The 15,049-nt window shown below is 40.0% G+C and overlaps 1 protein-coding gene across 1 annotated transcript; it reads left to right on the top strand.

Annotated features, from left to right (window-relative positions):
* Window positions 1–163: 163 nt before the first annotated feature.
* On the top strand, window positions 164–4,574 carry aldoab (aldolase a, fructose-bisphosphate, b). Its single transcript, XM_058405515.1, has 7 exons — window positions 164–321; window positions 1,527–1,643; window positions 1,774–2,040; window positions 2,135–2,295; window positions 2,389–2,647; window positions 3,872–4,071; window positions 4,172–4,574. The coding sequence occupies exons 2-7, from the start codon at window positions 1,532–1,534 to the stop codon at window positions 4,265–4,267; spliced, it is 1,095 nt and encodes a 364-aa protein (XP_058261498.1). The 5' UTR covers window positions 164–321; window positions 1,527–1,531; the 3' UTR covers window positions 4,268–4,574.
* Window positions 4,575–15,049: the final 10,475 nt, after the last annotated feature.

The raw sequence follows: 15,049 nt of genomic DNA, 5'->3' as shown, positions 1-15,049 counted from the left end.
TTTCTATACTCTGTAACTCATAACCTCACCATTATCTCCCTCCCTCAGTATTGCTTTAAATACCCTGCCTTGTTCTGTCTTTCTCTCTCTCTCTGTTTCACATGGAGGAATGTCGCCGCCCTTCTCCAGTGTCAGGTTGGGGCTAATTTTAGCCAAACAGCTCAAATGTGAGGGGTCATAATGCCTGATAAATACAGTGGCCAGGGCTGATTAGGGGGCGTCACGGGCTAGAGCCAGATCTTTTCCACCTCACCTCTTTCTCTCGCTCTCTCTCTCTCCGAGAGTCCCTCCATTCCCTCAGCTGTTCTCTCGACTGGGAAGGTAAGAGATGAAGCTTCTAAACGTTGCAGAGATATTGAGCTATAATCCTTTCGGGTAAATAATAAATGACAATTCATATAGACACTGAATGTGTTAATGCAGGATTTTCTCTGTGTGTGTGTGTGTGTGTGTGTAGGCATGATTTATAATATTTGTTTATGCCAAACTGCAATTAAGCAACGCAAGAGAAGGCAACCAGTAACACATTATTACATGTTATATAGCCACTTCCTTCCTCTTTAGAAATGGCAGGATGACGTTGCATCTCTTTGGCCAAGCCTAGCTAAGCTGACTAGAAGACACAATCACTTGTGTTCCTGCTACTTAGAGAATATCTAATGCTACTGAACAGAAGCAAGATCTGTGTACAATATTGTGGAGTGAGAGTATTCATTTTTAGTAGAAATGCCAACAAGCCTAGTCTAACCTGCTCCATGATTAATGCAAATAAAATTATAATGTACTTTCTAATTCATTTGGTCACCACCACATTTCTTTTTGAAAGGTTTTAAAGCAGTATCAAATGAATTAAACTGATCTTCTTGGACTTGTGGCATTACAAGCAAGGGCATTACAAGAGCAGCTGTCATCAACAGCATTTATATATAGCCTGACCTATTGAAGGGGTATCGTGGAAGGGCAGAAGAAAAATGAGCGCAGAGATAGAGAGGGGGTGCTATATATGTTTAAAGGTCAACAGTAAGAGTTTCTAAATTGCAAAGATAAGAAAGAGGGGAACTGCATGCAGCCAGTCACACTGTGACTCTTGTACTAAGTAAGTCTGAACTAAGACTCAGGTGTGAATTATGTGGGTGTGAAAAAAAAAATACAGAGGTCATGCTTCTTACACTCAAGTCTTGAATGTCTGAAGAGTCTTTGTCCCTGCTTTATGTCAAGAAATGAAACTTCTTAAGAATAAAATTTAAGAATAAAAGTAAAACAGGAAATAACGTTGTGCTACTGGTGTGTAGGATCGGTGTATAAAAAGGCATGTACAGATTTACATATTATACTGTACTGTGGAAGTGATGGCCGTTACCATCATGAGCCAAGTTTCCTACGTGTTAACATCTCTGCCCTGTCATTACTTCCCCTCTAGTTAAGCAGTAACATTTTGATATGCTATAGTTTTTCAAGGTATTGCACAACTGTATCCGTCGTATCCACCTCTCACTTCTGTTATTCTCTTTGACTCATGATTACAGTCACAATGCCTCACGCCTACCCATTCCTCAGCCCTGAGCAGAAGAAAGAGCTCAGTGACATTGCTCAGAGGATCGTCGCGCCTGGCAAAGGAATCCTCGCTGCCGATGAATCCACAGGTCTGTGTGTAAACACTGTCAAAATGCATGCCACTAGGAATACACTGTATCCATATGTAAGCCTTCAATACAAATCCAAAGATAATTTATTTACTGTTCCTTCTCACTCAACTGTACACTGCTACCACAGGCAGTGTAGCCAAACGCTTCCAGAGCATCAATGCCGAGAACACTGAGGAGAATCGGAGGCTCTACCGTCAGCTGCTCTTCACTGCCGATGACCGCGTCAAGCCTTGCATTGGAGGAGTCATCTTCTTTCATGAGACCCTTTACCAGAAGACTGATGATGGAAAGCTCTTCCCTCAGCTCATCAAGGAGAGAGGCATGGTAGTGGGCATCAAGGTTGACAAAGGAGTAGTCCCTCTGGCTGGAACTAATGGAGAGACAACCACCCAGGGTACGTTCTCCTTTTGTAGTTTTTTTGTACCAAACTCTTTTTGTCTTTTATGACATTCCAAAACCATTTTTCTCTCACACCGCCCCTCTCTCAGGTCTGGATGGCTTGTATGAGCGTTGCGCTCAGTACAAGAAGGATGGAGCTGACTTTGCTAAATGGCGTTGTGTGCTGAAGATCACCCCCACCACCCCCTCCAGCCTGGCCATCAAAGAAAACGCTAATGTTCTTGCACGCTATGCTAGCATCTGCCAGATGGTGAGATTCTCACAAACAATGAGATGATAAATCGTTCCATAGGTCTTTAAGCTATAAGTTTATTATTATGTTGTAACATCTCTCTCTCACCAGCATGGCATTGTGCCAATCGTGGAGCCTGAGATCTTGCCCGATGGTGACCATGACCTGAAGAGGTGCCAGTATGTAACTGAGAAGGTTCTAGCAGCTGTTTACAAAGCCCTGTCTGAGCACCATGTTTACCTTGAGGGCACCCTGCTCAAACCTAACATGGTGACAGCAGGCCACTCATGCTCTCACAAGTACGCTCCCCAGGAGATAGCCATGGCTACTGTAACTGCCCTGCGCCGCACAGTGCCCCCTGCTGTTCCTGGTTAGTCATACTCATACATATGCTAAAGTGCTCTCAAGCCCTAAAGTCATCCATATTATCACCATTTCCATCAATATTTTTGAAAGTAGACTTTGTCTACATTTAAGATAAGTTGTTATTATCTCAGGTTTCCTGTTTCCATTATGCAGATCACCTGTTTGTAGATCAAGCCTCAGTGGTTGTATATGGAAAAGAGACAGGGTTTCTCAATAGTGTCTAGACCACCCCATTTAAACACCAGCCTTTAAGCCTAAAAAGAAAAAACAGGAATAGAGAATGCTGACTGAAGACAGAGTAGTTTAATCTTAAATGTAGCTTAAAGCAGGAGACAATAAAAATAAAAAAATAAATAAATAAATAAATAAATAAATAAATAAATAAATAAATAAATAAATAAATAAATATGATGATAAATGAATAAATAAATATGATGATAAATGAATAAAAAGAAGAAAGGTTCAATTTAACAATGTTGCTTTCACCAAAGCATTTTTTCTAGGAACAAATCTATTTTTATCAAGCTTTTAACAAATTAAAATAATATAATAAATACATTAAAAAAATAAAATAAAGGCATTCTTTTTGGGGATTTTTTTGTGATCTCCTGTAAAGAAAATGCCCACTCTAAAGGTTAAGCTGGCTCAAGATGTCTGCTACACTTCCTGCTCGAATTTATAATGTTATCCATAAAAACTGGGTCCTTTAGATAAGTGGGGTCTCAGGTTATGATGCATATCACCAATGACATATCGCAGTTACATAAATCTGAATAAGACTATGACGATGACCTTAATGCTCCTTGCATGAGGCGATATTGCGCAAAGGAAATGTGGGCAGAATTACACAGCACTGAGACAAGCTCGATTTACTCAACTTTACCCCATAAACAACTCCTGTGCAACTTCTGAACAGTGGACTGAGTAAAACGTGTCAAATCGGACCAAATGATCCACTGTGGTCACCCTGACCAGGGAGCAGCCGAAAGAACAGCAGCCTAGCAGCTGTCCAGTTAATAATTGCTCACGATGTTGCCTTATGAAGTCGGTCTTTGGCACATTCTAAAATTAAAATATCTAAAAAGTAGGAATGCCAGACAGATGCCAGGTGGATATGTGGTTCAAACCAGTCAAAGTTTTACAAACCTCACATTGTACACTGTTGAGCTCACTGCAGTCTCCTTTTTCAATTTGAAAAAAATCAACTTTCCATATTTTCTCCTCACAGGTATTACTTTCCTTTCTGGAGGCCAGAGTGAGGAGGAGGCCACAGTCAACCTGAATGCCATAAACACATGCCCCCTGCACAAACCATGGGCACTCACCTTCTCTTATGGCCGCGCCCTGCAGGCTTCAGCCCTTAAAGCCTGGGGAGGCAAGAAGGAGAACGGCAAGGCCTGCCAGGAGGAGTATGTCAAGAGAGCCTTGGTATGTATCCTTAGAGTAGATGAACACTATCAACATTATCTAATGTTGGGAAATGCAATGTTTGTAGACTAAAATTGACTAAAATCTGCTGTTTCACCAGGCCAACAGTGCAGCATGCATTGGTAAATATGAATCATCTGGAGACAAAGGAGCAGCAGCAGGAGAGTCCCTGTTTGTGGCAAATCATGCTTATTAAAACGACCCAAAGCTTGCAGCGCACCAACACTCCAGCACCACCACCGTTTCCAAGACTTCACTCCGCTCTCACTCAGCTTCCTCTTTTCTGTCCTCTAATTACTCTATAGTACAGTAATAGGGTGTTCTGAGAGAGTGAGAGAAACTCTGGAGTTATAAAAGACAAAAAAAATTTCCATCTGCTTTTTCCAAAGCCTTAATTTAGCAAGAAAATTCCCTGTTTTCTAGGTGTAACATGACATTTAAAAAATTTTTCACATGATGTCCTTGATGCATAAAAACCAAGAAATAAAGAACATAGTCACCAACATGTGGACTGTGGTCATTCTAGTCATTTTAGTTCTGTAGCGTGACAAGTGTTGTGAAGTTGTCTACTCAAGTTAGGGTAAAATATACTCAGGGCTAAATATGTAAAAATCAACTATTTTGAATACAAAATAGAAAATATAACAATTGCCACAATTTCCTGGGTATGGTTATTGGGATTTAGAATAAAAGTACAGTCTGACTAAATTCTACTTAATTTGAAACACCACCACCTTTCATTAACATTCCTTTAAAATGACCTGGTGAATTTGGTTCATCTGATTCTGAAGAGAAAAAACACCCAGACACATGGCAAACACGGTCGTTGTGCATTGTGTTTGCTCCCTTTCAGCTTTGTGATGTGGGTGTGTGGGTCATCAGAGATGGAGCCTTTTTGCCACATGACTCAAAAGTGATCTCCTGTGTCATCATCGACAAAACCACATCCTCTTTTCAAAACCATTTTTTTCCACAGCTGATAAATGTTTCAATTAACCCTAGTAATCTCTGTGAAATTTGGAATAATCTTGTGTCTAAGGCAAGGTTCCTTTGAATCTGGTTCTTTAACTAGGCCACGCAAGCTAGCTGTACAAGCTGCAAAGACTCTCCAGAGACACCAATCAATCTTTGCTAATTTCTTGCAAGTTTTATGTTTCTTCATAATGTCTCATATAAGATTATGTAAGTAAATGGAAATAAAACCGGAACCACCGAGTTTCTGCAAGAACTTGACTTCCAAGGACTTTCATCCTGCTCTTAGTGAGCATCTTTGCTTCTGTCCTCTAATAACTAATACTGTTGTACAGTAACAGGGGATGAGTGGTGTCTTGAGAGTGAGAGAAACTTTAAAAAAAAAAAATTTAAAGAAAGAAAGAAAGAAAGAAAGACACAAACAACATAGTCATCAACATGTGGTTTATGGTCATTCCATTTGGTTCTACAGTGGGAGGTGCTGGTGTGAATTTGTCTACACAAGGGAAGTTAAAAGTTTTAAATGTACATACATATTTTTCTGCATGTTTGCCTACCACAAGTCGTTCTACTTTCTGTAGATTTTAAGGGGCTGGTGAAACCACTGCTTAAAATACAATGTTGTGCTTTTTTTGTCACTTCACTCAAAAGTGAGAACCCAACTCACCACATACAAAAGCAAGTCCTTTACAGTCTGAAACCTGGCTGTTTATAGCTGTCCATTTTCACCTTCTGGAACCATTTTTGTTTCTACTTTTGAAATATTTTTCTGATGATTCTACTAACTATAGTAGCAAAATTCAAAATAACTTTAAGTTTATTTATAGGGAAGTTTATAAGCAACATTATTTATTATCTGATGTAACCCAGAAAAGGACAGGTTCTTTTTTAAAGGTTTCATCATCAACAGAGAATTGCCTTTGCCCTTGCCCTTTCTTGCCACTTCTGGTTCTTTAGTGATTTAAATAGACAAGCTAACCATACGAACTACAAACACTCACACAACACCAATCATCTCTGCTCCATTCTTCCAAGTTTTATGTTTCTTTGTAATGTCTCATAAGTTTGTGTTTTGTTCTTGTTGTTGTTTAAACAGTACATGGGCAATTGCAAATAGGAACATATAGGAGGGACTCTGTTTGCACTGTCCTGTCTTGCACTGTTGCTCACATTGCACTTTATGTAGCTAGGACAAACTTTCTGTCCCTAGCTCTGTGTGGTTGTATTTGTTCTGTAGCTCTATGTTGTTATGCTGTCTTATGTAGCACCAAGGTCCTGGAGAAACAGTGTCTCATTTCACTATGTACTGTGTCAGCTGGTTGAAATGACAATCAAAACTTCTTGACTTGACTTATCAATGGAAAACCCTGTACCATACGCACCGTAGAACTAGACTGGGGAATCATTAGAGCAGTCAATTGGATTTCTTTGCTCTGGATCTTTTTTGCTATAAGAAAATCACAATTCATATGTCGCTTGTCATTCTGTCGCTACTGTCACTGAACTGGTAGCTCCGTGACATTTGCATGCATCAAAAATGAATTGTTGCCTGTTCAAACACCCTAGGGTGAACAGTTGCTCTTATAATAACCTCAACGGCTGGGCCCTTGAGCTAGGTCCTTAACCCTTTGTGCTTCAGCAGTGCTATGCCATGGCTGAATAATGGCTCCTACTTCTGTAATAAAGTATAATTATTCCCCTAGCTATGGTTATTGGGATTTAGTATATCAGTACAGTCAAAATAAATTCTAATTTTAATGACATCATTTGTTTTTAAATCTGATGAAACCGGAGTTTCTGAAGGAAACACACTACAAATATGCATGTGCATTGTGTTTGTTCCATTTCTGCTTTGTAGAAGATCGTTTTCAGTTTCTGTGATCTCCAATAAGACTCTCATTTCTTGCAGAAGAAACCATTTTCTGCACTCCACTTCCTTTTGAGCCTGAGAACTGGTGAAGCCATTGCTAAAAAAAAAAAAAAAAAAAAAAAAAAAAGTCCAAGTGAGGGTGATTGGGTCATCCGAATTTGAAGTTTGTCAAGCACTTTATTGAAAGAGAATTCATATCTATAGATTTTATTTGGAATAATGTTAACTCTATTCGAAGAGAAGTTTACAAGAAACATTTTTCATTTGCATTATCCACTCGAACCCAGAAAAGGACAGGTTCATTTTAAACAAAGTTCTTTTCGAGGTTTCATCCTCCCAAACACTCTCCTGAGACAACATCATCACTGGTAATTTCCTCCAAATTTTATGTTTCTTAAGTATGTATTCCATTTTTTTATGCATTCATACAAGACAAAATGCTAAACCAGCTCATTTCTATTGGTCAGGCATTCGCAGCAATTTGCAATTTGTTTGCAGGCGGTGACTACATCGGCCACCCAAAAAAGCACATTTGCTCCCATTACCAATATTCAAGGTCCCCTTTGAAAGAATTGGCATGGAGAGCTGAGCACACAAAGCTGTGTGAGTGAATGTATGTGTATATCTACATTACTGAGTTGTCCTACACTTTTATTGGAAGGAGTCTCCACTGTCAGCACTTTAAGAGAAAAAGCTGTACAGCTGACGTTTTTAAATACAGGATACACTTCATGGTTTTATGGCTGCTTTGTCAAGCCTTTTTTGGCCTTATTATATTCTTGAGAAACCAAATGCAGAAGCTGGTGAGAGGGACATCTGTTTATAGCTAACCGGAACTTGATTTGTGGCTGTTCCTTGTATTAAATGTAACCGTAAATGGAATAAAATTATCGTGTGTAAACATTTAATAAATAGAAATTGTGCGCATTTAGAAATTGAACACCAACAGACCATCCCATAGTTGACTGACCATGCTATTTTTAAATATTTAACAGCACACCCCATCATGCTGCATTCTTTAAATAGCATTAATTACTCATTTACTGATCACTAATTCAAAAAAGGTCAAAAAAGAGTGGCAAAGGGAGTTCTGGCTACTGCTGTCTATTGACCTCTTACCCCTTGCTATTTTTTCTGCTTTCTCCTTTTAGCGAGGTCAGTCAGTGGGCTGGTGACATCCAAAAAACAGGTATTAATTGAGTCCATTGTCCAATTAAAGAAAAATAAACCTTTATTATTGCCTCATATTACAGCATAGTACAATTCTTTTCTTCACATATCCCAACAGAGGGGGTTAAGAGCCTTGCTCGAGGGACCAACAGTGACAGCTTGGCAGTGCTGGGGCTTAAACTTTGACCTTCCGTTCCACAACCCAAAAAAAGTAAAACTAATAAAAGACCCATGGGAATTTCACCCAAGGAATTTGCCCATGAGGCTAAGCACTGGTTCCTCACCAAAGGCAGAAAAACACATGAAGAGACGTTTATCAGTTCTTTTATTAGAAGAATTGCACACAACACAATTAGAACTGTCAGTTTAATTTACCAAGTTTAAAAAATTCACCAAACAGTTATGAAACAAACATATTTACAGGCTAGCCTCTCCAAACTACCTGCAAAGATCCCAGGTGCTGGGTAGTACTATCTATAATAAGCAGATAATAACCTCTCATACAAAGCATTAAGCCAAATTTAAGCACAAATTACTGATAGCACCACGAAACCGGTAATATATTGTTGCACAGATCAAAACTACATAGCTGGCAAGTCTGAAGCACAGAAAGACACAAGGAATGCCAAAGCAGCTAGATTATTGACTCCCTCACAACTGCAAGGCAGAGAAAATAAACATCAGAAACACTGAAATGCAACAGACCAAATCCATACAAAATTCAAACTCAATTACATTCCATACTCAATCAGTTTTATTGTCGTACCAACGGCAGTCAGTGGCTTCCAGCAACAGGCAGCAAACAGAGCGATAACTTGGAAAATTATGCTTACTCATGCTACACACAGCAACAGTTTATGTACACTCTGGACACCCACTGATGACATCAATATCACAGGTCAATGCCAATGACATACTCGGGCAGATATGGCTTCTAGCCTCTGCTGCCATACAGCTCAGGGATGTCCCACTGGAACAGTCATTATATGAGACCATGGGGCAAGCACTTGCCCAAGTTAGAGTAAATGATGGTCTGCAAAGTCAACTCGAATTTTGGAGGCCTATAGTGTTGCCAGGGTAAATCTGAGGATAGGAATGTGATAAACCGCAGATTGAGGCACACTTTAGGCACCAGGCACATGTGGCAGACCTCAAACCACCCTGCAAGTTGCCTCCAACCAGCTCTGCCTCACTCCTAGACAAGCTCAAATGCTGCTTTTGAAAAGGGAAACTTGAAGCCCATGGTCGAGGCTGAGCTACTACCCGGTGAGCAGGCATTCACACTTTTTACCTCTAAAGTGTGTGCTACTCTAAGGAGCCGGTGCCCAAGCACTCTTTTGCAACAACACTCACTTTCTTTTATCTTGGTGCACTCACCCCATCATAGCTAAGTGCTGGTCCTCACCCACCTCAAAGCCTGTCTGCTCCCATTCTGGATCCACATCATTTTGCTTACCCCAACAGGTCAACAAAGGATGCCATTTCCACAGTGCTCCATTCTGCTCTGACTCACCTAGACAACTCCAACACTTATGCCAGGATGGTGTTCATTGATTTTAGTTCAGCATTTAACAGAGTAAACCCATCCAAGCTAATCTTGAAGCTTAAACTGTTTGGCATCAGTAGTCCTCTCCACAACTGGACAATGGACTTTCTTACAAACAGCCCACAATTTGTCAGACCGGACAACCTCACATGTTTTCCACAGCGATATGTACTGTCCATCTTCTAATACTCCCTCTTCACCCTAGACTGCATACCAGTGCACGGCTCCAACAACATCAAGTTTGCAAATGACACCATGTGGAAGAAGGAGATCCAGCACCTAGTGGCATTGTCTGGGAACAACAACCTGGAACTTAACACCAGGAAAATGAACATACTGGGAATCACACTCATTCTCCGACTGACATCAAAGGAGCTGCTGTTGAGTGTGTATCCAGCTTTGAGTTCTTCAGGGTCTACATATCTGAGGACCTCATCCCTGGTCCCTGAATGGCTCCTTTCGGGTTAAAAAGACACAACAGCACCTTTATTTTCTGAAATAGGCCTAACTGTGCTCTAATATTCTGGTGAACCACTCTACCATTGAGAGCATCATCACCAACTGCATCCCAGTCTGGTATGGTAAGTGCACTGCAACAGACAGAAAAGCTCTTCAGTGGGTGGTGAAAACCAGCTACCCAGCATTGGATGCATTTACAAGTAACTGTCTTCAGAGGGCGTAGATATTCATACTTATAAAAGTGTGCAGATGTAGAAAGTCCTTAGTACCTGAGAGGGCAGTTTAAATGCCTTTAAGTGCCTGAGGTGGTAGAGACACTGCCAGGCCTTCATCAGAACAGTGTTGATGTGACAGGACCATGACAAGTCTTGCATGTTGTGAACACCTATATACCGGAAACTGCACACTCTCTGCAGTGGGCTCCCACTGATCATGAGTGGCTGGTAGCTCCTCTTCTGCTTCATACTGAGTTCCAATATCAACTCATTTGTCTTGCTAAAGGAGATTGTTCTCCTGGCACCAAATCTCCAGGTTTTAAAGTTTTAAATCTCCTGTAGGTAAGCTGTCAGAGATCAAGCCTACCACAACAGTGTCGTCAATGAACTTGACGATGGTGGTAGAGTTGGAAGTGGCCACACAGTAATATGTGTACAGTGCGTACAGCAGAGGGCTCAGAACACAACTCTGGGGGTCTCCAGTGCTGAGGGTGAGGGAGGATTAGACATGTTTGCCCACCCATACGGCTTGTTGTCTATCTCTCAGGAATTTGGATAGGCTAAGTTGGATTGCTTGTCCCAGGCCTCTAACTTAAAGGTGATTCTGGAAGGAATTATGGTGTTGAATGCTGAACTGTAGTCTACAAACAGCATTTTAACATAATTCCCCTTTCTGCTGTCCAGGTAGCTTAGGGCTGTATGATGGAGGTGTGCAATGGCATCCTCGGTAGAATGTTTGGGATGGTATGCAATTCTGAATTCACTGTTCCATCAATGATGGTAAACCATCCTGGCCAAGATGCAGCAAAATGAGATAAGGTTATTATGCTGGAATGCAGTGTTTTCCTTTCTCCAAACATAGCACTTCTCATTTAGACCATAAAATTCTATTTTCTCATACATCCACAAAACATTTTCCAATAGTTCTATGACTTGTCCACATGATGTTTAGCAAATTCCAGATGGGCAGCAATGTTCTTTTAGAGAGATACAAAGGTTGTTCAATGTTCAGTGTTCTCCTGATGGTGGACTTGAACATGAACATTATTCAACATAAGAGAGTCCTTTAGTTGCTTAGAAGTTACCCTGGGTTTCTTTGTGGCCTTGTAGACTATTACAGGTAATGCTTTTGGAGTGATCTTTGTTGGTCAGCCAGGGTAGCAATGGTCTTACATTCCCTTAAATTCCCTCAATTTGTAAACCATCTGTCTGACTATGGATATGTGGAGTCTAAACTCTTTAGAGATGGTTTTCTAACCTTTTCCAGCCTGAAAGAACAATTTTTTTTTCTGAGGTTCTCAGAAATCTCTTGTGTTAGTACCATGATACACTACTCCAAACATGAAGATCAGACTTTGACAGATCCTTAAATAAAACATTCACTGACACCTGGTAACCCAGTGATTGAAAAGAAATAAACCTTCAATTTGACCTTCAAATTAACCACTAATCCTAGAGTTTCACATACTTTTGCTATTCATAGATATCTAATATTGAATAATTTTCCTAAATAATAAATTACAAAGTATATTTTTTTGTCTCATTTGTTTGAACGAAATCGCTTTTAGAACTTGTGTGAAAATCTGATGATGTTGCTGGTCATATTTATGCGGAAATATAGAAAATCCTAAAGGATTCAGAAACGTTCAAGCACCACTGTAGCTTGTCTGAGGACTGATGCATCCCTCTGCGCATAATGGCTTTAAGGTTCCATACCTGTCACAGGTAATTGTCTAATAAATCATTATGACGACTAATTGTCTGTTTTAGGTCTTTGACGATTAAATGATTACAGTTTTGTTTGCTGCATTCATTAAATAATTGTCACAACTTACTATGAATATTTAATTGACTCCTTTTTAAGTTGTCACTTGCAGTATATGATTAATAGACTTAACACTTTAAATATTAAATAATTTATTTAATGAATAATATATATCTTTCAGAAAACTAAAGATTCTGCCAATAACACATTTCAGAAAATTGAAAGTTCTAGAAATAACAGAAACAAACAATCACAATAAACTGTGACCTTAATCACAACAAACAGAACAGGCCATAAATATTTCCAAACAAAGCCAATCCTGCTCCTTAACAGCTAAGTAGATTAGGTGAAAGGAAGTAGTTTACAGATGGAAGTAGCACTTTTTTCACACTATTTTTCCACCACCAAAGTTAACAGGTTTGAATGTTCACACAGCATGCTGATTAGCATGTAGCAGGACCAGAGCAAAAGCAGCAACACCACATTAGTTTCGGTGGCAAGTTTATTTTTGCTACATGGTTCACGCTGATTTAAAGTGACACTGCATTGTTACTGGTCAATATAGAAATAGACACATATACGTGTATATACATGCATAAATATAGACGAATATGTCCAGTGAACAGCTGAACAGTTTCACTCTGCTGCGTAGAGAATGGCTCACTGGACACCTAACCATGAAACCCAACAAATAACATTTTCCAAAAAGTTGTTTAACTAGAACTAAAACCTAGAGGCGCCATCTTGAGGAGGAGAAAGATAAATGTCATTATCTGCGTGATTCAGTGCTTTGGTTACGTTTATTAGGTTTCATTTTTGCGAATTGTGACAGAAAACTAATTGATTTTTTTTTCTTTCATTATCAGTTCCAGATTTTTTTTCAGACTCTAAATTTTCTTATCTTTTCTTTTTATGACTCTCTAGTAAGGTCTAAATACTATTTATTACACTTTTGAATTCCCCACCATCCAATCTGTCCATTTCTGGCTCACTTTCTGAATCTAAACCACTTCCTTTCACACCACAGTGTTGGCTGCAACCTACTACTTCTACATCTGCTCTCAACCATATAGCAACCTACTCTCAAACCTACACCACCTTCTCCCACACACTAACCACTAGGCCAAACACTCCCCCACCAGACCACAAGTGGGTGTGCTCTTCCTTTGTCTTTTGCTTTTTTGACTTCCTGTGTGTCCATGGAGATAACTTTATTACCACATCACAGATTATAATGTTTTCTCCCCCTTAAGAGTCCAAACTAATTTCAACAATTTACTCATGAAAATCGCCAGCTTGTAAAGTCAGTCCCTTACCTACATGTATTTTTAAACAGATGCTACCAGAAGCAATCAAACCTCTTCCAAATAAACAATGAATATTTCATTGGGTACTGGCTTTGTACAAAAATCTTTTGACCAAGCAGTTAAAAAAACCCTGCTATGCTCATACAAATAGTATAGTTTTGTGCAAATGTTTTAGGCAGGTGTAAACATTTTTTACAAAGTGCAAAGTGAACAAACAGAAGACAAATCAAAATCAAATCAATATTTGGTGTGACTACCCATTGGCTTCAAACCAGCATCAATTCGTATACTTGCACACTTTGTACACTTCAGGGTTTTTGACTTATGTAGGTTCATATGTGGGTTGAAACAGAGCCATTAACTGTAACAGAAACGGCTGTGTGTCCTGAATGAAGCCGCAGTTCAACTGAAATGTAGAAGCGGCAAGAATGAAAATGTTATAATATATTAATAAATGTTATTTCCTAAGTAGGAAGGAGCCTTTGAGGTCACATGGCGATACAGGGATGTCGACTATGAGGTCAGGGAAACGGATAGAGGTACAGTCTGGCAAATTTACCAGCTGACCGTCCATAATCCATAGAAAGAGGTTGTCCAAAGGTCATTCCAGAGCGGGAGGAGCTGGGAACGGTTGGTAAATCTAAAAACGTTTCATCCATCCTGGTCCCTTGTGGAGACCACTTCTCATCGTCCCAACTCATGGAGGTTGCCAGGTTGCAGCAGGAGTTTTCCGATGTATTCTTGTATTCTTATCTCATAGAACACCACACTGAGAAACCCCCAGGGGTGGTAAAATTTGGATGGAAGTACGGTATCTGGACTTCCACTTGCCATGGGCAGCTGCATGGACAAACTGATAAGAAAGCAGTGATTGCAGCCTGCCCAAGACCTAAGACCTATAAATAAGTGAGTTTTTGGGGCTCACTGACTATTATTGCTGACTGATATCACTAAAAAGGAGCACCAGATATGGTCCAGTGGATGGACTCATGCCAACATGCTTTCATGGAGGTAAAGGCTGCACTCTGAGATGAGCCATTTTTACATTCCCCTGACTTCTCTGTCCCTTTTTAAAGACAGACACATTAAACAGGGGGCTGGAGGCCATGTTGTCACCGGTGGTGGAGGGGGAGGAACACCCTGTGCAAGAGAAGGCGTGGCTGGACATCAAATGGACGGTCCTCACCTTCCCATGTAATATCTCTTTATTGGTCCACCATTTGATACAGCTTCCAAGCTTCTTGGAATAGATTTATACAACTTATGAATATCTTCTAGTGGAAATTTGTACCATTCATCTAGCAGAATATCTTCTAGTTGCTACAGAGATGTTTACATGCTTCTCACTCTTCTCTCCAAAATTTCACACATTGGCTTGATGATATTCAAGTCAGGTGATTGAGCTGGCCAGGGCAGATGCTGAAGTTTATACTGGTGCTCCTCAAGCCAAAACTGAACTGTTCTGGCTGTGGGTATAGGCGCATTATCATCTTGAAAAATGGCATCATTGTTTGAAAACATTAGGACCATAGGATGCACCTGAATTTACAGATACTTGCAGACAGTAACATGACCATGTAGGCTAGTGATGGTGTCAGCAGAATACCACGATATGGCCACCAAAATCTCCCAGATTCACCCACACGTTTGAAGGTTGGAACCAGACCGTCCATG

The sequence above is a fragment of the Hemibagrus wyckioides genome, linkage group LG13 (assembly GCF_019097595.1).
Source record: "Hemibagrus wyckioides isolate EC202008001 linkage group LG13, SWU_Hwy_1.0, whole genome shotgun sequence".
In the NCBI taxonomy this organism is placed as follows: Eukaryota; Metazoa; Chordata; class Actinopteri; order Siluriformes; family Bagridae; genus Hemibagrus; species Hemibagrus wyckioides.
Note: the sequence above shows the minus strand (reverse complement) of the source record. Positions and strands in the feature narration are given on the sequence as shown.

What these genes read in the sequence shown, in the direction of transcription:
- aldoab (XM_058405515.1), top strand. Translation starts at nt 1,532, where the DNA reads ATGCCTCACGCCTACCCATTCCTCAGCCCTGAGCAGAAGAAAGAGCTC. An exon ending in CGCTGCCGATGAATCCACAG is followed by an intron (nt 1,644 to 1,773) that starts GTCTGTGTGTAA and finishes CTGCTACCACAG; the next exon opens with GCAGTGTAGCCAAACGCTTC. An exon ending in ATGCTAGCATCTGCCAGATG is followed by an intron (nt 2,296 to 2,388) that starts GTGAGATTCTCA and finishes CTCTCTCACCAG; the next exon opens with CATGGCATTGTGCCAATCGT.